The sequence below is a fragment of the Alosa alosa genome, chromosome 2, assembly GCF_017589495.1.
Source record: "Alosa alosa isolate M-15738 ecotype Scorff River chromosome 2, AALO_Geno_1.1, whole genome shotgun sequence".
In the NCBI taxonomy this organism is placed as follows: Eukaryota; Metazoa; Chordata; class Actinopteri; order Clupeiformes; family Clupeidae; genus Alosa; species Alosa alosa.
In genome coordinates, this window is record NC_063190.1 from 30,818,606 (window position 1) to 30,846,516 (window position 27,911).

The following is a 27,911-nucleotide window of genomic DNA, read 5'->3' on the forward strand; positions in this document are numbered from 1 at the left end:
ACTTGAAATAAGAGAGCTGCTGTTGTTGCAGAAGTAGAGGCTTTAAACTTTATTTAAAGGTGCTCTAAGCGATGCCATGCGTTTTTTATGCTAAAACATCTTATGTCACTTACAGCAAACATCACCTAACCAACCACTAGCTGTCTGTGTCCTGAATACACTCTGAAAAAACATGATCTCTGTGGACAGCCCAGGCTCCAAAAACAACCTGGGCAAAACTAGGCCATAAAAACATCATAAACTGTGCAAATCGCAGACGAGATGCGTGTTTAGGAGAGTTTTCAATTGCATGGGAGCAGCACGGGAGGGAGGGGGAGGAAGTAGCGAGCTATCTCTCTGTTTTGTTTGAAAGTCAAACGTTACCCAGCATCGCTTAGAGCACCTTTAAGGTTTAATCTCTAACATGCAGAACATAACAGAGTTGAAGTATTGAATAAACTTGTATAAAATATGTATAACAATACACAAAGGATGGCATGATGTAATAATACTGTAATACACAATCAACATTATCCTATTCAGCAATTCCTGTTGAACTTGAACTTGCTCGGAGGTCTCCAAAGAACCCACTGTAATGCTGCTCTTTTGACACTGTCTCCAAAGAACCCACTGTAATGCTGCTCTTTTGACACTGTCTCCAAAGAACCCACTGTAATGCTGCTCTTTTGACACTACCACCACCACGTCCACATGATTTCTCCTTCTCTACTGGTGACTTAATGCTATGTTTGTCCAGGGTGGAACTGATGAAGTGGGACTCCTGTTTCTATTCCCATCAGTGGGTGTGGCTTAATAAAGAGGCTGCGTGTCTGCACACATGTGGTGTGTGGGTGTGTGTGTGTGTGTGTGCATGCGCGTGCATGTAAATTGTAAATGTGTGTGTGTGTGTGTGTGCGCGCATGCATGTGCATGCATGCAAATGTGTGTGTGTGTGTGTGTGTGTGTGTGTGTGTGTGTGTGTTAAACTACAGAATACTAAGAATCCAGTGAGGAATAATGATGGAACAGTCTTATTTTAGGCCTCAGACAGTCAGTTCGTCTTGTGCAAAGGACAAGGGCTGACCCCATTAAGTGCCAAATTGGCGTCTCGCAAGTTAATCAGATGGCATCAGCATTCTGCTGGGGACATATGAAAAGTCATTATTGCCAAATCAATTCTCAATTACCTCTTTCGCTGCCGCCATTGACACGTTAAATAAACGTTCAGCACCGTCACCATTATTTTCCATATGAAGCGACCACCTAATGGCTCAATGCACATTATTCAACCAACACAGAAACAGTAATGGATTGTAAACAATCATGAAATTACACTACTGACTAGAAACGAGCATCTGTCGCAGACGGGCATGACTGGGAACATTTGGAGATTCACCATGCCACCGTACCTTTGCTATGACACAGGTGTGAAATGCTTCGAATAAATGGCGTGCTCTAAAATGAGATTCTGATTCTTCAGTGTTTTGCAGTGTGTCATATTTACTGGTTATGTCTTCTCTATGTGTTCAGTCTATGCAGTTCTGTTCAAATCTTTGAACTGTGAATGGTGTTAAAATATGAGGCTACAGTAAGGGCATAGCTGGAGCCATTGGAGTAATTCAGTTGAATTACATTATTCCATTTCATTTAGCAGACACCTTTGTCCAAAGCGACTTACAGATGCACATTACAATAGTTAAAATTAGCAGTGAACAGTTTTTAAAAAGTTGTTAAGCCTGCATTAAGCATATTAGAAATAATAACACATTATTATGATTATTATTGTTTTATCGTTTTATCTCTTCATATGTAGGAGTTTTGTTTTTGTATTATTATTTTATGATTGTTGTTATTATTATTTTATTATTTGTAAAACACTTTGGGTCAACCCTGTTTCATTAATGTGCTATAAAATCTTGAAATCTTGAATGTGTGGATTTACGTAAATCATTACAACTAGCGTTTTAAAACGCTGCCGTCATCACTCATTACCATTTAGAAATCTACTGAACATTCTAAGTAGCGCAAAATGGAAGTGAGAGGAGAGTTGAGAGAAGAATGTGGCTGCTTCATGGAAGCCATGAGAGCCAACTTCAATACCATCCGAGGCCAGCTCAGACCAAAGTGAACACAACAGAGGAACAAGAATTATAGGATCTGTCGCAACTCCACCATAGCCAAGATCAAATCAGAGAAAGAGAGAAACCTGAAAAAACAACTGTCATCTGGGCTGAACACCAGGTTGACCAAGAGATACCACTCAGCTAACGTTAAAACTGCTAATGTGAACACTGCCAAGAGAAGGGTGCAGGAAGATGGAGCTCCTGGAGAACTCAAGGAAAGACTGAAATCTTCTTTACAGGCTTTTCAAGTGAGGCGCAAGCCACACTGGGTGCTTCAGAGAGGTACCCTGGAAATCTAGAGTTCTCGCGGGAGCACAATTTGAATTTGTTTAGCGAGTCACTCTGGCAATGAGTAATGATGCTCATTACTTATTTCCCTATATTGTGGGGCACCAATCACATCGGTGTATTTGATATAGGCGGGCCAGAGGCGAGCTAAACAGATGACGTTTGTAGTGTAATCCAATTGCGTCGAAGACCGAAATCAGTCAGTAAACATTGGGTGTACTGTAGATTATCATGGACTTTCTGTCAAAATAAGCCCCGCCCCCTGAAACATCATAAATCACGTCATAACCCCCTTTTTATGCAAATTAGCCACGCGTGTCACCCACGTGTTGTTTGTTATTGTTTTGGTGAGTCACGTGAGTGACGTCAAACAAGGCCCCGCCTCCTTGGCAGCCATATTGGATGTTGAGTCATGTGACCGTCATGTGACTGGTGTCAAAAAATGCCACGCCCCTTGGCAGCCATTTTGGATGTAGAGTCATGTGACAGTCATATGACTGGTGCCAAACCCCATGGCGGCCATATTGGCCCCAAACCCACATGTGTGTTTTGTTGTTATTATTATGTGTCAGTTAAACTTTGTATGAAATGTATATGAGTGTTAATAGCTGGAAATAAACATATAGTATGCTACTAGCATAGCCAATAAACTGTTTAGCATGTTGTTAGTGATTTTTGTTGAAAAATGTGTTAGCTAGATGCTATGCATTGTAATGTGACCTTTATAACTGAATTCATGGTGGTCGTAGGTGACCAAAATGATGGTCTATGATCCCCCATACTTGTAGGGGTGGTGTTTTGTCCGGGCATGTCTCTGAGTGTATTGTTTGTGAGACCCTTCCATGTGGGGGGGTCTGCCTACTACCTGTGTACACTAGTGCGGATAACATTGTAAAAGAACTGTTTATGAGTAGTGACGCCTGTATGCAGACACATAGTGACATTATAATAAGGTGTTGGGGGTATGGTGGGAGGCCAGATGGTTATCTATAAACCCTTTTGTAGTGGGTGTGTTTTGCCCCGGCATGTCTCTGGATGATATTGTGCGAAACCCATATCAGGTTGGATATGATAAATAGTTACATATACTTGACCCAACAAACTTTGTAAAGACATTTTTTTGAGTAGTGGAATGTATACAGCCACATAGTGACAATATAACGAGGCGTTATGGGTGTGGTGGATGGCCAGATGGGTGTCCTGGAGCCACTAACGGCTCTGTATTATCTAATGTAAGTGGTGTGTTTTGGTTGAATGTTCAACAATTAAATACATGTAAATGGTTAGGGTGTGGTTGTCTGGGGGGCAATTGTAATAACGACTGTGCATGGGTAGGTGATGACTGGGGTTGTTGTCAATGCTTTGTTTGCTGGTGGTCTAGGGCCTGTGTGGTTTGAATCCTAAGCATGAGCAATGAAAGACACGCCTCATACTATTGTGACGTTATATCACCCTCCCACATTATTTGATTCGCCCCACCCCAAATGTTTAAAAACCCGTATAGCTGGGATCTGAATTTACCAGTTTTCATTCTTGACCTGGTTGGTGTCAGAAGGAAGAGGATCAGCATGGATCGCTATGCATGTGAGTATGTGTCTACATTAAGAAATATTCTCTTAAGTATACTTTTTGATCTTGTGAGGGAAAATGGTCTCTGCATTTATCCCAATCTGTGAGTAGGCCATGGCTTGACCCTAAAATGTTTTTACCTGGGGTGGGGTTCGAACCCACGCGGACAACATATGTCCATTGGATCTTAAGTCCAACAGCCTTAACCACTTTACCAGCCATCCTGGTATATAAATATATATATATATATATGTCTATGACCCATATGAAATATTTCATTGACATTCACACTTTTTATTTTAACAGTGTGTTGTTCCTGAGTGGTTCTAATCCATTGGATACATCTGATTCAGGATTTAATGACAGACCCAGAGGTGTAAATCAACTTTGTAAGTATTCCCCTATCTAAATGTTATAACAGGTAGAGTGAAATTGTATTTGTTTAAGCATTTACTAAACAGTATTTGCAAACTTCAGTATTCTGTTTTTTTATGCATTTTAGTCAATGGTGATATACTCAACACTGGTGGTGGTGATGAAGGTATGGTTTGTCAGAGTTTCTGGTTGATTTTATGTTCGAATCTAAAACGTATTTCACACGCATATTTATTCTTCTTTTTTTGTTTTGTAGCGCTATCCCATGATCTAGCTGGTCACTGTGTTATCAGCCTCGAAACATCTGGTCTCTTGTGCGCTGATGAAGACGAGTTGGATGCGGATGAAGACAGCAGGCCTGCTGCGCTAGGGTGTGAACTCGATACAGTATTCTTGATCCCTGATAAAGACGATTTGGGTGCGACGCTCGGGGATCTGTATTAGACGATGCGACAAGCAGTAAATCTACATCTGGTACAGAATTCTTACCATCTTACGACCATGCCTATTGTGTGGATACTAAGAAGAGACGTTATAGCGAGTCTGAAGATCTAGCCAAAACTGCGAGGCCTGCTAAGCGTTTTACTGGGGTAACGCGAGTGATACGGGGTAAGTTGGTATTTCACAATATTTCATTCTTTCCCCTTTGATAAATCAAATGTTGTGGTATGTTTATAACTGTGACACCCACTTGGGGGTAGCATGTAGGTCTAAATTATTACCGGTAACAATTTGGAGATCTCAGTAATTTAATGTTTAGTTGTTTTAATCTCCATACATGTAGGCCTATAGTGTAGCATGGTAGCCTAATGTGTTTCCGGTCATTTCATTTGCAGAAAACAACGCACACGATGACGCAATAGGTCTTGGAGACGCATCTATCAACAGGGGGATTACACATTCAAAGGACTACCAACCTATTGTTAATATTCAATCAAAGGACATTAACCGTGTGGATTTATGGAGTGATACAGAACTCAATTTTGACGACCAATCTGATGCGACTTTACTAGAGGATGCGGTTGTCGACCCGTGTGAACTACATGAAAGGTCAGATTCGTTGAATGTTTCTGAACCGGGGGTGGCTGGACCCTCTGCAGGTTTAGCAGTGTGTGATATAAACTCAGGTCGTTATAATTACACAGATTTAGAATCAGCATTGGATAGTGTTGCGCTGAGACTGAATGATGCTAAATCTGTGGCTCGTAGAGCTACGGAAGTAATAGATCCACGCGACATAGTGCTAGATCTGCTTATTGGTGCTGTGGAAACTCTGCTGAAGATTAGCAGGGATCATTTAAACAAATTTGAAGCTGTTATCGATGGCATACTGAAATGAAATGTTACTTTAATGATGATCTGTTGATCTGAATGGTGTTAACCTCGGTGTGATAGATTGTTTATAAGGTTTAAGTTTTTTTATTTGTTGTTGTTTTTTACGGCTATAATTGTGGAAGAGTGGTATACATGTGTAGGCTAATATTTAAAGCAATACCAAAGAGTTTTTTGTACCTTGAAATAATGTTTCCAAAATCGTTTCAGTGGTTCATCAACTTGTGACAGGGTGAACGGCACTTCTGCATTCGCTTCACAGCCCTCTATCGGCGCGGGAGCTGAAAGTGGCAGATTGCGTTTGTCATGTCATGCATATGCATTCATGGGAGGATCCAGGGGAAAGTGGGAGTTTAGCATAAAAAGATGTGATGGGAAGAGTAAAGAACGCCTAATTATGTATTCTGCGGTATGTACAAAGACTGCTCCTGAAAGCGCACGTCTATTCTGCGCCTAAATACTTCCGCCTTGTAAAAGAAAGTGTTAATCGAAATTGCAGTTCAATGCGTCAATAAGAGAACCTTTCAAAGAAAGAAAACAGAATCGCTATTTAGAGCACCAGTTTTTGTGGTGAAAGTATTTGTACTACCAAAAAAGCAACCTTAACACCAGTTTTTTTGTTGAAAGTATTTGTACTACCAAAAGATGTCTTACTTTCACTTTCACGTCATTCACTTAAAGCAACACCAAAGAGTTTTTGTACCTTAAAATATCGTTTCCAAAATCGTTTCAGTGGTTCATCAACTCGTAACAGGGTGAATGGCACTTCTGCATTCTCTTCGCGACCCTCTGTCGGCTATAACCACTATGTAAGTTTGCCAGATCGGGTAGCGGATCTGTAGTTCGATGGAATGAGACATAGGAAACTACAAATTTGACTTGCATCTGATGTCGCAATACATCGTACTTTCATAAATCGTGCAACATATTCTACCTTGTCTATGGACATCGTTATTTACAAAGCCGGTGCTGGATAAACAAATAGCATGCGTGCGACAGAGGGAAAGTTCTTTGGTGTTGCTTTAAAAAGTCATGAAAATTTGTCGAGTAAGCCATGCCACCACCAAATAAACGCAATAGAAATGACGATTCAAACTGTGGGTAGGCCTACCATGATATTGAACCGCCTGATAAATGTAGGCTACCAGAGATGATCAGACTGATTGTGTTAACACTATACAATAGCTGGTCGGCTTGGAAGTAAAATCGCTGGAGTTTTACAGAACCCTAACCCTGACAACCCTATTATCAAGCGCATGAAACAGAATTTGGAAGCATATAACAGGAGCCTCTTAGTCTCCATTAATCCACAGTCAAGATGACCCCCCCAGTATGTGTGGATGTGATACCTGGTAGTTCCGGAGTGCAAATGGGGAGCGGTGGTGATGTTGTTAATAACCGGGATCCTACAGTTATTTCATATGATGACCCCGCAGCAAGTGTGGAAGTGATACCTGGTAGTTCCGGTGCGCAGAAGGGGAGCAGTTGATGTTATGACAGGCGTCCTACAGCTATTTCATATGATGAGCCCGCAGCAAGTGTGAATGTGATGCCTAGCAGATCTGATGTGCAGCCCCATGGTAGCGGTGTTGATGTTGTTCATGACAGGACCCATGATTATGATTTAGATAGTGCTACCATAGAACGTTTAGTAAGAAATGGTGGTGTTGTTGGCGATTACACGGTTGTACCGCGTCGTCTCAACTCTTTAACGCTAAACAGAACGATGAATTAACGCTAAATTAACGCTAAACAGAACGATTAATAATCGATGATGTGATGAAAGATGCCAGTAGCAATACACAAATAGAAAAAGTGTCTACACAATATGTTCATCATTGCAATCTTAGTGCAATTTATATGGTTCAGAATCTGTTTTTCCAGGGCAAGTCTAGCAGGACAATCAGTGTGAACACTAATTATTTAATTGTTTTCAAAAATACTACAGATAACACAAAGTTCTTTCTCAAATCTTTTAAAAATGCCACTGAGAAACCCTACGGCTACCTGTTGATTGACTATAAAGCAAAAACACCGGATTTGTATCGCCTCAGAACAGATTTGCTTTCAGAGCATCAGGCTGTTTATGTGCTGAAAAAAAGAAACTGTGATACGAATATGTCTGAGAGACTTGGTAGAACTATACCTCTTTTGAAGCGTCTACTTAAAGCTAAAACGGAACAGAGGTGTTTTTTAATTTTAAATTCGGCGTCAGATGAGTTAATCTTAGCTCTCTGTGAGGTGGCACTGAATATTCTTTATGGTACTATACCTTTAACAGATGCACAATATAGAAAACTACATAAAAAGAAGAATTAAATAAAATTAAGGGCTGACAAGAAAATAGGCATACGCATAAAGAGACGTACGATTAACCAGAAAGGCGGTTTTCTTCCACCTCTCTTGAGTGTTGCTCAGCCGTTTATAACAAGTCTGTTTACATCAAGACAGAGTTAGAAGTAATGGAGTATGTTGAGAAAATGTATCTGGTACCGCAAAGACAATTGGAGCGATTAAAAAATGACATCATTCCTTTTCCCTGAGACAGTCTGTTGAAAATGAGTTGGACGTAGCTATGAAAAATGTTTTGAGTAAAATAGATTTGACACCACATGAAAAAGCCAAACATTATGCATCGTTATTACAGAGATATCTGGCCCTGGTTAAACAGGGCGACCTTGAGACAAATACGCTGACACTGAGCTTTCCACACGTCCACAGCAGCCGGCAACTGGTGACGCAACACAAAGTTTAACAGTTCAGACTACACCCCCCACTTTTGAGACCAATCAAGTAGCCTCTGAGGTTTTAAAAAATGTCCCCCGGAGAAGTAAAAAGAATGCAGAATATATATTGGAAAAGATGTACAACTCTCAAGGCATAGCATCGTGGGACGATTCTGGGTCTTTTGTTTTTAATGGCTTAACCATTCCAGGTACGCATGTGTTTGATCTGGTCACAGGGCCACATGCTGTGAGCCATAGCAGGCGACCTCAAGGCTGGCATGAATTTCTGAGAGCTATTGCGATGCTAAACATTCCTCTTTCTACAATACCAAATAGACTAGTTAAAGATTCAGGCCTAGTCCACACGTACCAAACTGATCTTTTTTTCCTCCGTCTTCCCTGGAACCGTATCAAGAATATTTGCGTCCCTACGGATCCATCCACGGGCACTGTGTCTTTACAGAAATTCACCAAAACTTGCAAAACGTGCGCTTTTAAAACAGACAGAATAGGCTACGGTGAAATGGCTAGTGCAAGGAAACCAGAATTGTTTGTGTGAACTGATGGTGAACTGTCAACTGTAGTCAACTGTAAAACTAATAAACTTTATTTTACGGTTTGTGAAGGGTGCAGTCCCGTCCTTTATTTGGCTAACGCAGGTAGCAGCTAGGCCTACTAATCACCTTTACTTTCTTTGGTTGTAGGATAGTCCGTGATTCACATTAGTTTTGGCTATCACCGCAATTAAAGGCTACTAAACGCATAAGGCTTACCCAAGTTCTAGGCTATTCTGTCGCCACATTTATAATATTGCTATAAAACCTTCGTTAGTAAGTCAATAGTTTTGCCTGCATCAAATCGTGCATTCGCATTCAGTGTGCTACCATCGGCTTAACGTGAGTTCTAAGCGTCTTTGTATGCTTATATCTGATTTCACTCGACTGTGAATGCATGTATATATGTTGTAAGACATGTAAAATAAATGAATGACACTGGCACTACGCACAAATTAATTTAGCCTAAACTTACACCGCACTTTCCTAATAACTTAAGTTCTCTCGCGTCACTGACAGTAGCTAGAATGCATAAAAAAACACTGGGAAAAACAGTGTTCAGTCCACCAAGTCATAAGCTATCGGCACTACGCAGCATCAGTTGTGATATTTATCTTAACGGAGTGTAATCGTAGGTAATGTCATGTATGAAAACTAGTATTGTTAGGCAATACTATAAGTGCAAGTCCAGGGCAGCTGAGGTGTGGCGATGACATCATCGATACGCTAAGCAGGATGTGCGGTTTAAGCTGTCTAAACAAACTCATACGGGCTACGGTTTCAGATTTCTCCACTCTGGGACCAGGTTTCAGAAAAGTGCGGTTTCGGGCAGTGCGTTTACAGGATTCGTTTGGACGCTCGGCCAAGACGAAGCAAAACCTCTGCGTTTAACCTAAAAAGCGTCTCTGTGTGGACAGGCCCTCAATCACAGCACTGAAAAGAAATAGTACACCTATTCATACACCAGTCAGAGCTTTAGAACCAGTAAATGTGGTATCAGAATCCCCAGGTTTTTCAACACCACAATTAGATGCATTAGCATGGCTTCAATTACTATGCATTGCTTATGTCTGATGTTCACAAAGGCTGTAATAATTGTAAAATGTAATGTTTTTCTTTTTGTTTTCCTGCGATTTTCTCATTTTTATATTGGTTTATGATATTGTGTGACATTTGATACATTTATGACTTATGATGTGTAAATTCCATTTCTATGTCTTTCAATAAAAAACATAACTCTGAAATATCATTTGACTTGTTTATTTATTATGACACATTTCAACACTTTTTTAGATCATTGAGCTGAGCATGCTGCACACATGTGAATATATTACATATACATTTACATGGTTGTAATTTTTTCACAAATAATGAAACCATATTATCATTTCTATTAAAATTTTCAGAATATTTAAGCAACACATCTTCATAGCATAACCCCCTCAACATATGATATCTTGCAGGGGCTAACGAAGATTAACAGGTATCTGCTGGTGACGCAATCATTAGTGTTTCATCATTTTCATATTCTTCTAAGTCGATCATCTCATCATGCCATACATACGTTTCAGTCATCTCAACGTCTGTTAGTAGTAACGTAACTAACGTAGTCGCATGGATGCTCTTGGTTGGTGTGATCGCGTGTAGTCACTCACCTTTCAAAAGATGTAGTCTGGGGGGCTGAGACTTCTCCGCTATCCAATCAAGTGTGGCCACTCCTCTATCTTCAGTCGTTTTTGTAATCAGCAAAGCCCCCAACCAATGTTTTGGCCAGCGACATTTCGTTAGTATAACCCACTTCTGTCGTCACAGCCTCTGTTAGCGGTATATGCGCTGTATAGTCAACTGTCTCAAGATTGCCTTTTCTTACATCTTCTGAATCATCCGCCAAAGTTAGCATTCCAAATCTCTCACACAAATAATCCATGTCATAATGCGCCATTTCTTGCTCAATTACTGGATCCTCTTGAAAAATGAGGAAAGCGTCTGGAAAAGACACGCCTTGACGCCATGTTATCTTTCCAAATCAGCACTCCATTTGAACAATCTATCAACCTTTTTGAAAACATCACTTAGAACATGCCGGTCTTTCCAAAGATACTGCACTTTAGGTGTATCTGCGAATTTATACAAATCTTCTTCATAATTATATATTGGTCTGTATGCACTGCTAGATAGGTGAATGAAATCCTGTGGACAGTTAGCATAAATATGGTAAGACTTGGTACAGAACGGCCTATTCCATGCTGCAGTGAAGGTGGTGTCCATAGCAGGATGTTCAAGATCATTCCAAACATCCCTAAACATCACCCAATCGGCATCACAAAATGAAATGTGTGCCATGTCGTCTGAAAACACCAAATCCGGCGATGCCAAAGTGTATATCTTCACACTGCGATCTTTCTTGTCAAAAACATAGCCTCCGATGCGCCCATCGTTCAACAACCATTGGTATTCCACGGCATCATTCGGTTTACTCAAAAAATTAACGAAAGTTTCAGGTCTTCAAGTTATTTCAGGATTCGTTAGCTTGGCACTAACAGGCGTGAGCGTAATCCGTCTCTTTGATTTTTCCGATCCAATCATATCTGCCATAGTAAGTTCTGTTCAAAATCACTGCTAGCAATGATAGCTATACAACCGCCACAGCTTTTATAATCTCAGGCCTAGAGACATGCCAGGGCAAAACACACCCACTACAAAAGGGTTTATAGATAACCATCTGGCCTCCCACCAAACCCCCAACACCTCATTATAATGTCACTATGTGTCTGCATACAGGCGTCACTACTCATAAACAGTTCTTTTACAATGTTATCAGCACTAGTGTACACAGGCAGTAGGCAGACCCCCCACATGAAAGGGGTCTCAAACAATACACTCAGAGACATGCCCGGACAAAACACCACTCCGACAAGTATGGGGGATCATAGACCATCATTTTGGTCACCTATTACCACCATGGATTCAGTTATAAAGGTCACATTACAATGCATCTAGCTAACACATTTTTCAACCAAAACCACTAACAACATGCTAAACAGTTTATTGGCTATGCTAGTAGCATACTATATGTTTATTTCCAGCTATTAACACTCATATACATTTCATACTACATTTAACTGACACATAATAATAACAACAAAACACACATGTGGGTTTGGGGCCAATATGGCCGCCATGGGGTTTGACACCAGTCACATGACGGTCACATGACTCAACCTCCAATATGGCTGCCAAGGAGGCGGGGCCTTGTTTGACGTCACTCACGTGACACACATGATTTATGATGTTTCAGGGGCGGGGTTTATTTTGACACAAAAAGTCCATGATACTTTTTCAAATGCATGCTTGGTGCCGCCCCTAGAGTTGGGCCATTACATTACATAGCCAGACCCTTAATCTTTCGGATTTGAGTCTGGAATCTCCAGGCTACCAGAGAGGCTGGGGACACAACAACATGGATGACCCAAACAGGGAGGACACTCAGGCTGGAGAGGATCTTCAGTAGGGTTGGGCACCGAAACACGGTTCTAATATGGCACCGGTGCCAACGCAAACGGTAGTAACTGCATCGAATAACAAACTTTACTTTAAAGCGATATCACAAGCTCCTGTCACAATCTAGCAGTGGGCCTAACTACACACAAGCAAAAGGCTATGAAACAACATCAACAGTATACATTACACACTATCCTTAGCGCATAGCATAGTTGCTGTTAAAATGCCTACTAGCACTGGGGATCTAAACACTTCAACACCGACATAATGTAGCCTAACATGTTCAAAACTATTGCGTGTCATGGGGGAAGACATGACATTTCTTGAAGCATTTGGGAACACACTGAGTTACTTGGAAAGTAGAGTCCCTGTTAGATTAGCTTGCTTGCAAATGCCGTTGTCCATGACCTGGCAGTTCTATGGCAAGTGGTTTTAACATACCTTATGGCAAACTGCCTACACTGGGTAAACTTGAAAGCAGAGCTTACCACTGTGTGTGCATCCATGGCAAGCTGTTTAACATTTAAATGTATTATGCGTAGAAGCAATGAGATATTAATAGTAAATTGAATATAACAGTTTAATTTCATGTTCAAATTTGTCTTATCAATAAAAAAAAAAGTAATTCATGCTTTAGACCATTTTAATTTAAAAACAAAGTACCGGTTCAGGCACCGTTTCGGCACCGGCACTGTTTTAAAAGTATCAATTTAGCACCGGTATCGGATAAAACCCAAACGATACCCAACCCTAATCTTCAGCCTACTGTACCAGCCAGTGAGAAGGCGAATATATAGGATACTCTAGCTGAGGAGGAGCTTCAGCCTGGTGAACCAGATCTTCAGCCTGCTGAACCAGCAAGTAAGAAAGCAAATAATATAGACCTCAAACTACAAAACTATGTCCACAGTTAACTTTTACTGGTATACAGTAACATTGGCCATAAACTGCTTATTAATGCCTACAGTTAACCTTTTTCAAACCTTTTCTAACAGACTGGGTTGTGCCCTATGGCCAGATGAGGCGGGAACGAGGGAGCAAGATGGTCCTGGGCAACATGCCCATCATATACTGTAAGTAAATATTTTTAGTTATTCCGATATTAGTTATGTTTTCAATGGAGATCTTCATTGAAGCTATCTTGTAGGACAGAACTAGGCTCAACCCATGTACAGGAAACCAGCACTTTGGTCATCGGCCATTAAATGTCCTTAAATTGCGTAAATTATGCTGATATTAAGAAGATATGTTGAATGTTGCTGCAGAGCATTGTTTCCACATAAGCGTAATACGTTTATTTTGGATCAGCTGGAGCATCACTGGTACCTACTGGTCTTATCAGTCATATCGCCAAATGACAATTTGTCAAGTTCAAGTTTAAGTTCAAATGTATTGTCATGTGTAATGAAATATGTGTGCTCCTAGCTCCTGGCCTTACAAGAACCAACACTGAGACAAAAAAAACATTTTACATAGTTCAATAAATACAATAAATACAGTTAAGTACCGTACAATAATGTACAATAAAAACAGTGCAACAAAACATGTTACCAATGTGGTTCAATACAGTAGATCACACAATAACACATGATTTGTGTGGGATCAGTGTGTGGTGCATATGGTGGTACTAGCCGTTAAGCAGCCTGACTGCTTGGGGGAAGAAACATTTGCAATGGGTGGTGGATGATTTGATGCTCTGGTAACATTTTTTAGATGAAAGGAGTGAGAACAGGGCATAAGCAGGGTGGCAGGTATTTTGGGCTTTCTTTTTGCAGCAAGTGGTGTAGATGTTATGGAGGTGTGGTAGTTATGTGCCAAGGATTCTGACTGCTGTCTTTACAGTTTTCAGTTGGTAGTGTTGTGCAGTTAGGCTGCCAAACCACACTGCAATACAGTCCACGAGGATGTTTCAATGGTGCAGCGATAATGGTTCAGAAGAGCTTTGGTGCCCATGTCAAAACTCTTGAGATGCCTTAAAAAGTACAGTCTCTGATAAGCTTTCTTTCTTTTCTTTTTTTAAGCATATTATTTTGGCCTTTTGCTTTTACTCGGATAGGACCGTGAAATGCGACAGGAGATAAGTGGGAGAGAGAGAGAGATAGAGTGGGATTGGGAAATGACCGCAGGTCCGATTCAAATCTGGGTCATTGTGGGAACTTGAACCCAACAACCTCACAGCGCCACCCTCTGTTGAGCTTTCTGAAGAATGCAGTTAGGGTTGAGTGACCATGTCGGGGTGTCTGAGGTGGGTATACCAGGAACTAAAAGTCCGCAATCTCAAACACCCATTGATGAACCATTGATGAAAATAGGTATGCGATTGATTCTGTTCTTCCTAAAGTCAATAATGACTTATTTTGTCTTAGTGACATTCAGAGAGATGTTGATGCCATGGCATCATTTGGTGGGATCTTCATCTTTCTTCCTATAGGCACTCTCATTATTATTGGATATCAGCCTAATCACTGGGCGTCATCTGTGAACTTTATGATGTTGTCATAGGACTGAGGCAGCAGACCTGATGTGTGCCAGTTCTAAGGACTGTTTTGCCTATTCTCACAGTCTGGGGTCTGCCTGTCTGAAAATTGAATAGTCAGTTGCAGATGGACTTGCTTAAGCCAAGACCTCTGAGTTTGAACACTACCTTGGATGGTATAATTGTGTCAAAAGCAGAGCTATAGTCTATAAACAACATTCGGACATACTGTAGGTGTTTTTCTTTTAAAGAGGTGGTATGCAGAGCCAGTGATATAGCATCATCTACAGATCTATTAGCATTAGCAATTAACAGTAAGAAAACTATATTGGGTCAAGGGTCATTAACAACCTGACTTTTGAGAAAACAAATAACCACCATTCTATGACATGTACTTTCATATGAATTTATTTTCAATTATTTTGATATTATTTGGTGCAAAAACCCAAATTTGTGAACAGACCTTGATATTTTTTGGCTGATGATACAGTATGATAAGCCGGCCAAACACTTTGAGCTGAAGAGTTGATTGTGACCTGTTCTAATCGTGACATCGTGAGCCTGCTCAAACTACACCACAGATCGGACAGGAATTCAGCTTGATTAAACAGTTTTGTCGGATCCTACTGATTTGTTGCTAAAATCACATCAAAATCACAGTGTCTGCTTCACATTAGACTTCTTACTCCGACTCTGATACTGATTCTGTGCCCCATGGCCTGGCCTGTGTTTAGTAGTAGTTTAGGACAAATCCTTACTATTGTACTTAAGAACTAAAAGAACTAGGTACACAGAACTAAAAGTCTTTGTAATCCATTACACTGATATTTATAACATTGGACAAGCTGTCAATTCCATCCATTCTGTGTGTGCACTTAAACAAGCTTTAGTATCCATACTCAGCCCTGGCACTGTAAATGGGAAACAAGCCTAGTGGCTAATATCAAGCCACCAGCCAAATAACACTTTGCTTTAGGAACACAGATGAGGGGGTGTAATTTGATAGGCTGTTAAGCGGAGATATCAATAACCTTTTGCTAGATTCACAGACTTTAACAGACACATGTTAATACTACAAGAGGCTGTACATCTTCATTCGTTGTGTAAGCTGTAGTGTAATTGATGCCACATGGTTTATTTTGAGCTTTTTCAGCTTTCTATGATTGGTAAGGAGGATGGATGATATTTGTCAGTGTGCTTATTATACTCCCTACTGCCAATATTCAGCATCATGTAGATTGTGCATCCATCATCACTAATGCAATACATGCGAGCAACACCTCAGCCATAAAATACTTTTTCTTCTTCTGTGTTATGGAGTCATACGGTAAGGGCTAATCTGGAGCACATAAATTACATGTGAAGTAGTGAAGGTGGGGAAATTCCATACTGTTTCGGCGAAGTGGGTGGTGTAATTACATTATGCACAGTCAAAGGATGCATGAAGACCTGCACATTAGGTGCGATTGCATAGGCAAGACACACTCCAACAGCCATATCCTATTGAGGGAAACATAAGACGTAGGAAAGTGACATACCCGGTGAGAGCTTGATGTTATGGTTTGTAGGTGTTTGTGTGTGTGTGTGTGTGTGTGCTAATTAAGCTTTGAATTGGATAAGAACATTTCATCAAGGATTTTCACATTACCCGTATTTGGTAATTAACGGGGTCCAAGCGAAAGTGAAAATGTATGTAGAATCAGAAAGAAAACACAAAAACATGCACTTGCTCTTGCTCAGACATGACCTTAAACATTAAATGTTGCAGTGCAGCCTTCAGGTCAATTTGTTTCCAATTTGGCACATAGCTGCCGTTATGAACCTTGAGACTGGTATTGACTGATCCAATTTGATTGGCTGTTGGCGGTCATTTTGAACTCTGATTCAATTGGTACTTCAGGAAATGTGACTGAATGAGGCTTTAAGTGTACTGTACCATTTTTTTTACATATTTGAATGACAAAGATTGGACCTTTGCACCAGAACAATAATAGAAAACAACAGAATCAATGCAGGCCCTGACATTTGATTGACGTGTAACTTTGGAGCAACAAATTCAAAATTAATTTAGCTATTTTGTCGAGATGGTGTTCAGATGATGGGCATCACATTCTGTGAGAATCAGAGGCCGTTTACACGACACCGCCGGGTGGATTTTCTCTTACCGCTTTCACACCTTTAACGACTCCGGCAAGAAAAAACCTCGCGTGTACACACAGCGGTGTAACCGGCTAAATGTGCTGTAGTGCATATGCCAGACCAGTCGATGGCGCCGCTGTGCAGAAGCTTCACGATAATTTTGGCGTGGAATCGCGAGAAAAAAACATTGTTGAAACAGTTTGTTAAGCCAGAGAATGTCTAATAAGTGCTCTGGTTAAGCAGTCGCATGAAATAAGGAGACTACAGACAATTCGGTTTTCAATTCAACTGTTAAACTAATAAAGTTCATTTTCAAGGTATGTGACTGCTATGTGAAATTTCAAATGCTTAGCCTACGCATTGCATTAGGTCTGAGCACCACTGGAGAAAACACTAACATGCAGTAAGCTAATGTTTAACTAAGTTAAGCTAACGTGTGCTTCTAACTTAGCCACTAGGCTGATAGGCTACATTGTGCACATAAATCATGACAGGGGAAAGAAAAACATTTTAATATGATAAATAAATGGTTTGGTTTGTTTTGACAAGCAACATGTCAGGTCGAGTGCCGTGGCTGAGTTGAGAGGTGGGGCTATGTCGTCATAAAGTTGCCGGCTTCACACCTACAGGCGTCTACACGGCGAAAGTTAGCAGGCGGTTTCAAAAGTTCCCACTTCGGAAGCCGGTTTCAAAAGCTATCGGTTTCAGTCTCCTAAACTTCCGGCGTCGTGTACAGTACATGCAAGGCGTAACCGTTAACAAAACCTCACCGGTTTCACAAAAACCGCCGTCGTGTGCACGGCCCCTCAGATAGATGATTCTAGCCTCAGACTAGTTCATTTTACTTTCACTTTATTTTTTTCCACGGAATCTGAGGAAAAAGGAATTTTTCAAAAATTTAATTTAGAGCCTGAGATGACCCAAAATGTAAATGGACTTATTGTATTGTGGCAAGATAATTACACTTTTGTGATATCCCTGCATGGGTACAAACTTGCCTACCAAGGTTGGTGTCTGTGTGATGTATAGTTTCTATTGCCCAACTACTATTAGGGTAGAATAAGAAACAGAAATAATCCTTACAAATAAAATACTGATCCAGCAGCTTCACTGCTTGGACCCCTAAATATGTGTAACTACCTACTGTATACACTGCCAACCCCAATGCATAGTGGTCTGTGGTGCCTCCATCAGACAAACTATAGATCTTCACAGAACAAGGAGAGGTTAGCAATTCTAAGCCAAATGCACTGTCCATTCTGTGTCTTCTGAAAATAAATCCACTGTACACAGTCCTGGATCTGTAAATGGGAAACAAACACGGGTTCTGTGTCTTCACACAGAAAACTTATACCAGCTAAACAAGAACAGGTGGTGCTAATTCTGGTGCACAGGGCAGTTGAAAAGGATGAGGGAAGGCAAAAATGATTGCACTGTCAAGAACACTAAAGGTAATGTATTTCAGTGATATGTATCCAGTATCACCAACCTCCCCTTTAATGGCAACTATGCAGTTGTTCTTATGACATAAAAATTGTACATGTATGTGAAAATATACTAATAAAACAACTATGTGAACTACAGTAACTTGCAGGGTAAAATGTGTGGTTTAATGTCTGTTAGTAGGCATCTCCTGAGCACGGTGAAGGTCATGACACTGAAAGCTGCGCATGTCTTGAAGTTATAGCAAACTTGAAGGTATAACGTTGGTGTCTTCCACACTAATGATGGGGACAAAGCAAAGTGGGAGCGACTGCCTGGAACGCTGTGCTGTTTTAATGAGCACTCCACTAATCAGACTAATGTCTCGAGCCCTGCCATGACATGGCATACATCCACGAGTCTCCGCACACAGAGGCACAACTCCCAGCGGGCACCAGCAGGCACCAGAGGAGCAAGGGGCCTCGAGTCGTGAGGCAGCTCGACGCAGATGAATGGGAGCGGCCCGGCGCGCTGGCTGACATTTTAAAGTAAACCTAAAGCCCAACAGGCTTCCCACGCCCAACAATAAAGAGAAATAAAGCAGTAATAAGCATAACGAGAAAGCCAAGGTGACATGTTTATTCAAATCATTACATTATGCTAACATCACCTCCAGCCACCTCTCCTACGCAGTGCAGGAGCTACATGACGCTTATTAAGTGCCACGGCAAAAGCTGGCCGCCCCCTGCTCTCTTGATCAAATCGGACCCTCGCTTCATCGTCCTTATTAATTAGTTCCCAGTGTGCGAATACATTAACGTCAGGAGACTTGATATATGTGTGCTTAATGCAATCCACAGAATGTGTTTTAGAAATTATGCTGCGCAGGGCCTGCCTGGGCTAAGTGGTGAAATTGTGATGGCAGCAGAACTGAATTTGTGGCCTTGCCCGAGACAAAAAAAAGAAAAATGAAAAAAAAAAAATGAAACAAAAAAAACAGCTAGTTTTAATAAGGCTGTTAGAGGCCTACATAGGCTACACGTAAGTGATTCCCTGGTGAGACCAAATGCTACTGAGCACACAGCTTGAGAGCGCGCTGTGTATGTGTGTGTGTGTGTGCATGTGTGTGTGTCATGTGCAGCACCCGTTGCGACGCCATAGAGTTTCTCCAGTTTCCCTGCAACGCAGTAGTCACAAGGAAAAACTAAATGATAGGATAATCTCTCATTAAAGAAAATAAATTACAAACAAGCAACCTGCCAGGCAAGCTATGGCAGTATGATACTCAGGTGTGCAATCTCCCTTTAAATCACTATAAACACAGTGATCAGAGAAAGCCTGCAGGTACAGTGAAGGATGGTGTCATTACGCAAACATAAATCCCTGCATAGCTAAGGCTTCCTGGTGACAGGCATGCTGTAATTACTGTTCTCCATGTATACATATTATGTTAGCAGTTGTCTAAGAACAGATAATTTGCTTAAATGCATCGTCATAGGTATCAATTCCCACCATTGTTTTCACACACGGGGCAGCCGTGGCCTACTGGTTAGGGCTTCGGACTTGTAACCTAACCCCTCACTGCTCCCCGAGTGCCACTGTAGCAGGTAGAATCTCACTGCGTCGGGATTAGTGTGTGCTTCACCTCACTGTGTGTTCACTGTGTGCTTCACTAATTCACGGATTGGGATAAATGCAGAGACCAAATTTCCCTCACAGGATCAAAGAGTATATACTTATACTTATAATATATACTTATTTTTTTACCATCCAGAAAGGCAGTATTTAGAGCTCACATTTGGTTTCTTCAGTTTACATCCCCTTTTGTTTTATCAACAGCCCAGATAAGCCTTATGTCTCCATCACAGTTTAAATCCTGACACCTGATGTAAGTGACCCTAAATTATCAAAAATGTGAGGTAAGTTTTGCTGATGCGTATTTCTTAGGTGGTGGTCTAGTAGCTAGGGATCCGGCCTTCCAAGTTAAACTCCAGAGAGTTGGTTATTCAGTCTCAGGAGCTGCCATCATTGTGCCCCTGAGCGAGACACTTAACCCTGAGTTGCTTCCTCCAAGGGGACTGTCGACTGTAGTAAGTTGCAAGCACTGTATTACACTCTAAGAGCATCAGCTAAATGAGAAATAAAGTGAAGTGTACAGATGGTTACTGGAGAAAGTGGTAGAAAAAAATAATTTTGTCTTACCGGACTCGTCATCGGACTTGTGCTCGTGTTCGGAGTCGGTGAGGGTGAGGGCCGAGTTGTCCCTGCTGGACAGTCCTGAGCTGCAACGCGACTTCAGCCCACGACCGCCCCACATCCGCACGGCCCGTTCAGGAGTCATGGCCTCCTCGGGGTCTGATTCGTTGTCGGGGTCCGAGGCAGCGCTGAGGGCGTAGCCGTGCTGGACCTGGTCCAGGTCAGAGTGGAATGTGCTGGACTGGGATGGTGGCTCACACAGGCCCAGCTCAGCCAGCGTGAAGCTCCCTATGACCGCAACATCAACATCAAAAGCAAAGGGGTTGAATGAGAGTGTTGCTTGTTAGTGCATATTTGTACATATATTATAGAGTGCATACTTAAAGAACATAATTGTGTGCGGGTGTTTTACTGAAGTTGTTTTATTTAGTCATTTGGCCCAAAACAGGCAGACTCTATTTCCATAAAGGAAGGTGTTAACCTTTATAAGTATATATATATATATATATAAGCCTTTAGAGAGTAAGTGAACAAAAAAAGACAACCATCCCAACTTCACATCCTCTTAATTTGAAATAATCAGGATTGCAAATAGACTTTGAAATGATATCTGTCTTATTTGTAGTCGTTTGCATCGTGACATATTGTGCGTCTCTCTCTGTGTCTCTCTCTGTGGCTCTTTTTCGTCCTCACTCGCGGATGTGCTCGCCGTGCTATGAAATGGCCAAACTTCGGAGCCAGAGGCAGATGGGCCATCGTTGCGAGTTGGACTCAGCTCAAAGCCTCCGAATCTAAGCTTGAACATTTTCCTTGACACTCTCCCACTGCCCCCCTGGCTTGCGCTCTGAGATTCAAACACCATTTGTCATCATATATCAGTCATAGTAGTAGTAGAAGTAGTGATAATGGTGGCCGAGCTACTATTTCCATGTATGATGGTAAGCAGCATGTTGTGAAGATAATCGAACATGGGCAAAAGCAATTATCTGAATTGAAGTACATCAAAGGGAAATCAATAAAACAACAAACACCCAATTAAGTCTGAGCTGCAGAAAAAAAAAGCAATCAAGCAGGAGGCGACCACAAGCCATGCATTTCCTGCAATAATTAAAGAGACGTTGTGGGTGCAATCTCCTGCAATCAACCCAGAAGATGGAACTAAATTAATTAAAGAAAAAAATACTTTGAGATCATTTGTCAATGAAATAGGAAAACATGGTAAAAGGTTAAGGTTGCTCTGTACAGGAAATAAGGTCCCATCCTATTCCTGTACAGACCTATCCCTATGATGTAAAGACGTAAAGACCTATCCCTATGATGTTTAAGAAATAAAGACGCTTACTAATATCCTGTTCTATCCAATGACACATCCTGTCTTTGTTCTGTCTTTTGTTTAAACTCACAAGCAATTGCACATTCAATTTGCAATTACAAATTCGTAACAACAAGCTGGTTCAGGTCACTGTTTAAATGGGCCATTTAAATTAATGTGCCAATTTGCAGAAACTCCTCGCAGTGTAGTTTTAACTGGAGTAAAGATGAATGTTTTTGGTTCACAAATAACTAGACGTTTGGATGAACATTGTGATAGCCGTGTGAATATATACAGCACATATACATGAAACATCAAAAGGAGAAACACAACGCACAGACAAATGGATAGAGGATCGAGTCCAGCTTTGTATCAATAGTCCTCATACCTGCCACTCCAACATTTCCTGCTAATATGTATGTATGTATGTATGTACCTTATGCAGTACATAGTATTACAGGCACATTTGCTTTTCTTACATATAAAGACATATTAACTGTCATGTTTCAGTGTAATATTCAACAGGTATTCAGGATGATAATATGAAGCCATCTGGTAAAAACAGAGGTCAGCAACACAGCATAGGGGGGTAGACAAAAGAGTAGGAAATGTCTGTCTCTCCACAGGTAAGAGGGGCAGGAGAAGGCGGAGGGAGGGACACCCAGATATTTGCCTGTGAGGACACAGGTGCATTGGGGCCGGCCGTGAGACGTACCTCTGTACTGCACACCTGAGAGGAAATAGCTGATACCAACAGGAGCCAACTCCACGTAGGCTGGATGAGTAAGAACAGCACAGGACTCTGTGAATAGAGGAACACTCGCCTTTCCCTCCTCACTTCCCCCCTTTTCATTCTTACATTCCTTTCTTCATAATTTCTATTCACCTTTCCCCCCTTTTTATGTATGATTCATTTACTTTCTTTCATGGTTCGATTCAGGCCGTCATGGATTTTGGTCAGTCATTCAGCTGCTCTGACGTACAACTCAGTCACTAATGGGAACAAGGAATAATAACACTCATTTTCCAAGTGATGGAGGCAGGATAATTTCACTCCTCAAATATTGTATTAGACCCCTTTAATGTGACCCCAAAACTAGGCGAGAGAAGGAAATGGTCTGCACACTGTATGGACCCTTTCAAGAGAGTTCCATTATCAGCATCATAGTTGGCCCCACAAGACTTCCTTTTTAACATTCCATATGTTATCTTAATGCAGAGGAAGTAGATTGGGGCCCAAATAGAACGTTCAAGCATTGTTTTTGTTTTTATTGTTGAAAGGGTCTATATGGGCTCCAAGAGATACTTTATTTATTCTTAAAAGGCAACTCAACAGATCTTCATCAGGCATCTTCATCTTCATCACCCCAAAACTAGGCAACATACAGTATACTGAATCAGAGGAGGGGCACACTGCAGACATGACAGGTCCAGCCACATCAGGCAACGCAAACTCTGATCCATACAAGAAGACTGGGGGAAATGAACTGTGGGTTTGAAAAAGGAGAGGAGTGTCCATGTGCTTTAGGAGGCTGCAGCAACCCTTTCCATCTACACCTTAATGGAGAACAATGGACATGAGAAACCAATCAATACGCATATTTCCATGTAAGCAGCTGAAAACTAATGACATAGAAAAAGCCTCACAGTAGTAAACCCCTTTACCAATCTGTTGGAGATGGAAAAAGCCATCTCCCCATGGTAGAATCTTCAATTTGCTTTTCCAGCTCTTAAAAAATTTAAGAGAAAATTACATATCCCCTGATGTAACGCTAACTTAACTGCCTCTTAAACAGGACATAAAGGAATGCCGATCACATCCTCTTCCAGCTTAGCAGTTGTTCAAAAATTCCTCTCACCTAGTCTACAGTAAGAGAAAAAAGACAATGCCATTTGCTGCAAGGATGGTTTCTATGGTAACATGACACACATGCCAGCAGGTACTTCAAAGTGTTTTTTTTAAAGACATTTTCCAAGGAAGCCACGGCATAAAGGTGTTCTGAAAAAAATACCAAGGTGAACGAAAGATTACAAAAGTCAAATTATAAGACCAGCAGATAAAACGATTCATGATGCAAATTCAAAGCAGCCTAATCTCAAAACAGCAGTTTCTGAACCAGCAAATATTTTATTTGATTGAGCTACCTGTATATTCACTTTGTGATTCATACCTCTTGTTCTGCGTCCCTCCCTCATGCCCTCTCTTCCTGTTCTGTACTCATTAGAGTGACGTGTAACATACAGAATGGCAGAATGGTGACTAATCTAATTGTGGGAAGTGGTGTGATGCCAGGGAGCAAAGGCTGGAAACTGGCAAGCATTTATGATTAGAGGCTTCATAAAGGGAGCCAAAAATAATTCAGTGGAAATGCATGGATTCCAGTTTCTTCAGTAGCAGCAACTTGGTAGATGCATTTCCACTGAATTATTTTGGAATCTGATCCCTTATCATAGCTGTTCATTCTTACTGTTCATTTATCGCGGACTAAATTCAAGATGGCTGCAAACGCTAAACTTTGTAAGATACTGTCTGTATAAATCCACTAGTTAAGTAAACTACCAGTGATTTTTCAAAGTTCTCAAATCTCGCAAAGAATGTCAGGGCCCTCAAACATCTACCAATGAAGATGGAATACATTGAGCCTCGTAAATGGATGTAAAACAGTGATTTATTTTCATTGTAATCCTGCGAACACCACTATTGAAAAGCTGTTGGTAGCATCAGAAATAAAATTTTGGATGCCTGGGACAAGCCGAGATGGGCTATGAGACATTACTTTCACACTCAGTATCATGTTTCAATACACTTTCAACAATATCACACCGAATTCTCCTTTAAAGCTGATAATTTGCCCAAAAGGTGCTCATTTGTGGTAGATATTATAAAATGGCTTTTTAGAGGAGAGCTAACATTCAGAACCGCACTAATTTTACAGGCTTATGCACCCCTGAATCCCAGAATTACCATCCATTAGAGACCAGAGGGGGTGAAAAAAATCAAGGTCTACTTGACTGCATTATTGTTTGCCTTAAGAGCCTGACTGGAGCCCATTCCAGACAACCTAGACTATAAGGTCACTCTCTCTTTACTTTCTTTTTTATGACTGAGCTTATTTATGGATCCCATATAAAGTATAAACATATTTGTACATAAAATGATGTACTGTTTGTATGATGAATATTTTGTAAGTGAATGAAAAAAGGCAACATACTAACGTTTTGCTTAAATCAGTATTCTTATCTACTTCTTTGAACTGAGATGTTAAGGGGGTGCATGTATCATATCAAAGAAAGGTCTGATTTCATAATTTCACAGAATGTTTGGTAGCAGACACTCTTACTGTAGACATATCAACATGAACAATCTTGCTTGTCAGACAGCCCAGAATATAACACGATTTTTTTTCACCCACTGAGAAGAACCATGTGAGGAAAATCAATTCTTCCTCCTCTTCATGGCTGCACATAGAGGAGGCAACATGGCATGCCCTCAGGAGCCAGTATGGGGATGGACAGAAGGATGGAGGAAAGAGATCCAATGTTCTTTTTCTCCCTCCCTTTGGACCAAGCCCCTACTTTCTTCATTCTGCGTCGTGCCAGATAACCATTTCAAAGACACGCACGCCTCGCCTCGCCTCTAAGTGTGGAGGAGAGACTCGACTCAGCCAGGGAGGGCTGGAGAGGAGCTCATGGAGATCACGGCTGTCGATTTATCCTCTCACACAGACAGAGAAGGGCTTTGGTCCACCCGGCCCCGCAGATGGGACCTTCGCGTCCGAGAGTTTGCTCCATCACTCACTCACCCTCCTCTCCCCAGCCAAAGATGGGGAGGAGGAGATCAGCTAGTATTAGCAGAGTGGATCTCACGCTGGAGGAGTCTGTGCACTCTGCGGAGGAGCCCATTTAGACCTTGAGTTTGCCTGGACACCGTTTAAGTATAGGGGGAAAACCACTCCTATACCACCCCTTACCAACACAATCACATACACTTACTTAGTCTCTTGGCTAAGTAGATACAGTGATTACCTGCACACTGTATTAAGTCTAATCTTTTCACTGTGTTCTTGAGGTATGAGCTACACCAGGCGCGTAACTGAATCGTTCCGTTCGCTTAGCGTCTGCTGCAACAATTAGCTGCCACTATAATCAATGGAAGTAGCTACACCAGACGTGATAGTGGCGCGTACGTTCGTAAAAAAATAGACCAGTCTTTTAAAATGGATTTTACGCATCGCAAACGGAACGCTTCAGTTACGCATTTGGTGTAGCTCATGCCTTACACTCAAATTTTCACATCAATCTGTTAAGATAGGACATCACTCACAGGAAATCTTTCACGAGTTGGTCAGCATTTCAAGGACATTGTCATATATGCTATCATGTATGACTGCAAGGAAATGTGCAAGGCTATTCACATATATACAGGCCGATACACTAGTCTTGCTATACTGCATGAGCAACCAAGCTGAATGTCTTTTCTGAAGCCCTGCTTGGCCTACAAAGATTAGAGAATCTGTGCTTTATTCTGCCAGGGGAACATTACAGCCTGCCACCAGATGTTGTGGAGACACACACTGCTCTTAAGGGCCGATACGGAGGTGCTTTCGGAGCCCAGAACTCTGCGTGCTCTCGTTTCCGTGCGGCCATTACCGCCGCTCCCTGGACTTCCCCGCCTCCCACACCATATGGCACATTGCTGGGCAGCCGGAGAGCCTAGACGGACTCTTCAACAGAGGCCACATAAGCAATGCATCAGCTCTGTGGGACTGGCCTCGCTCACGGAAGAAAAACACTGCACTGAGTTCATACCTACAAGGCTGCTGTTGCCTGGAACACGAAAAGGGGTAAGAGGGAGGGCAGAGCACTGAAGGCATGTGGGCTATTTATGCTACTCCCTGGCTGAATGCCCCTGCTGTTTAGTGCTGGGATGAAAGCTACACTTCGCAACCGCTCTCCCCCTACCTGCTCAAAGCTTCACCAACAAATGCACCTCCTAGGACGTCTGTCAAAATACCGGCTACTTCCTGCAATCTCACACTGACTCGAGAATGTGATAGGGGCGGCGCTACATCTGTAGCTGTCTGGCCTAAATGATTTAGAGCTTCAGAGATACAGTGAACAGTACATAACAAGCATGTAAGCATTAATGGGTATGTGTATATGTCTAAATGTATGTACAGTGTACTGTATGTTTCAGTGAGTGTATGTTGATGGGTTGGGTGAGTTATTGTTTGTATGTGTGTGTGTGTTGTGTGTGTGTGTTTGTGTGTGTGTGTGTGTGTGTGCGTGTGTGTGTGCGTGTGTGTGTGTGTGTGTGTGTGTGTGTGTATGTACTGTATGTGTGTGTGTGTGTGTGTGTGTGTGTGTGTGTGTAGGGGTGAATGTGGCAAGAGTGCTGTACTATGATTTTCCACACCATTTAAGAGAGCTCAGAGGAGTAGAATGGAGGACAAGGTCATCAACTGCTTTGGAGGCACGGAACATTCCAGCAACAATGGGCTACCAATGAGTGGCATGTTAATTCTCAGTGACAGAGGACCCACATCTTCCTCTGCGCTTTGATCTTGGCCAGTCTCCACAGAATGCACAGAAACCCTCAGAATGAATAGATTAAATAAATAGATGTGTGCCTCTGCAGTTAATTTCACATAAAACTTTCAGGGCTCAAAGCGTCAGGCTCAAATTGGATTTGGCTTTATCCCTCAAGAGGTATTGTGCCATAGAACCAGCATAGAGGACTTTTACGAATCAGGGGCAAAGCTCCAGCAAATTACACTGAAGTACAGCAAAGATGTCAATTATTTGGCAATTCTGTCAATAATGCTAAAATGACTTACAGTAGATGAACTTAGGCTTTAAAACAGGGATAAAACATTCTTCACTCATCATTCTTCTGTCTGCATCCAGGTTGTCTCCGTA

The 27,911-nt window shown here is 41.5% G+C and overlaps 1 protein-coding gene and 1 long non-coding RNA gene across 2 annotated transcripts in view; one reads left to right on the top strand and one right to left on the bottom strand.

Moving 5' to 3' along the window:
- Window positions 1-27,911, bottom strand: part of tenm2b (teneurin transmembrane protein 2b) — a 185,273-nt gene that overhangs the window by 118,765 nt on the left and 38,597 nt on the right. Inside the window, 2 exon segments of the mRNA XM_048270364.1 lie at window positions 20,687-20,968; window positions 22,708-22,767. Coding sequence (XP_048126321.1) covers window positions 20,687-20,968; window positions 22,708-22,767 — 342 coding nt within the window.
- LOC125311966 lies at window positions 4,276-5,781 on the top strand. Its single transcript, XR_007196543.1, has 3 exons — window positions 4,276-4,348; window positions 4,591-4,943; window positions 5,171-5,781. It is a non-coding gene; the product is annotated as an uncharacterized LOC125311966 (long non-coding RNA).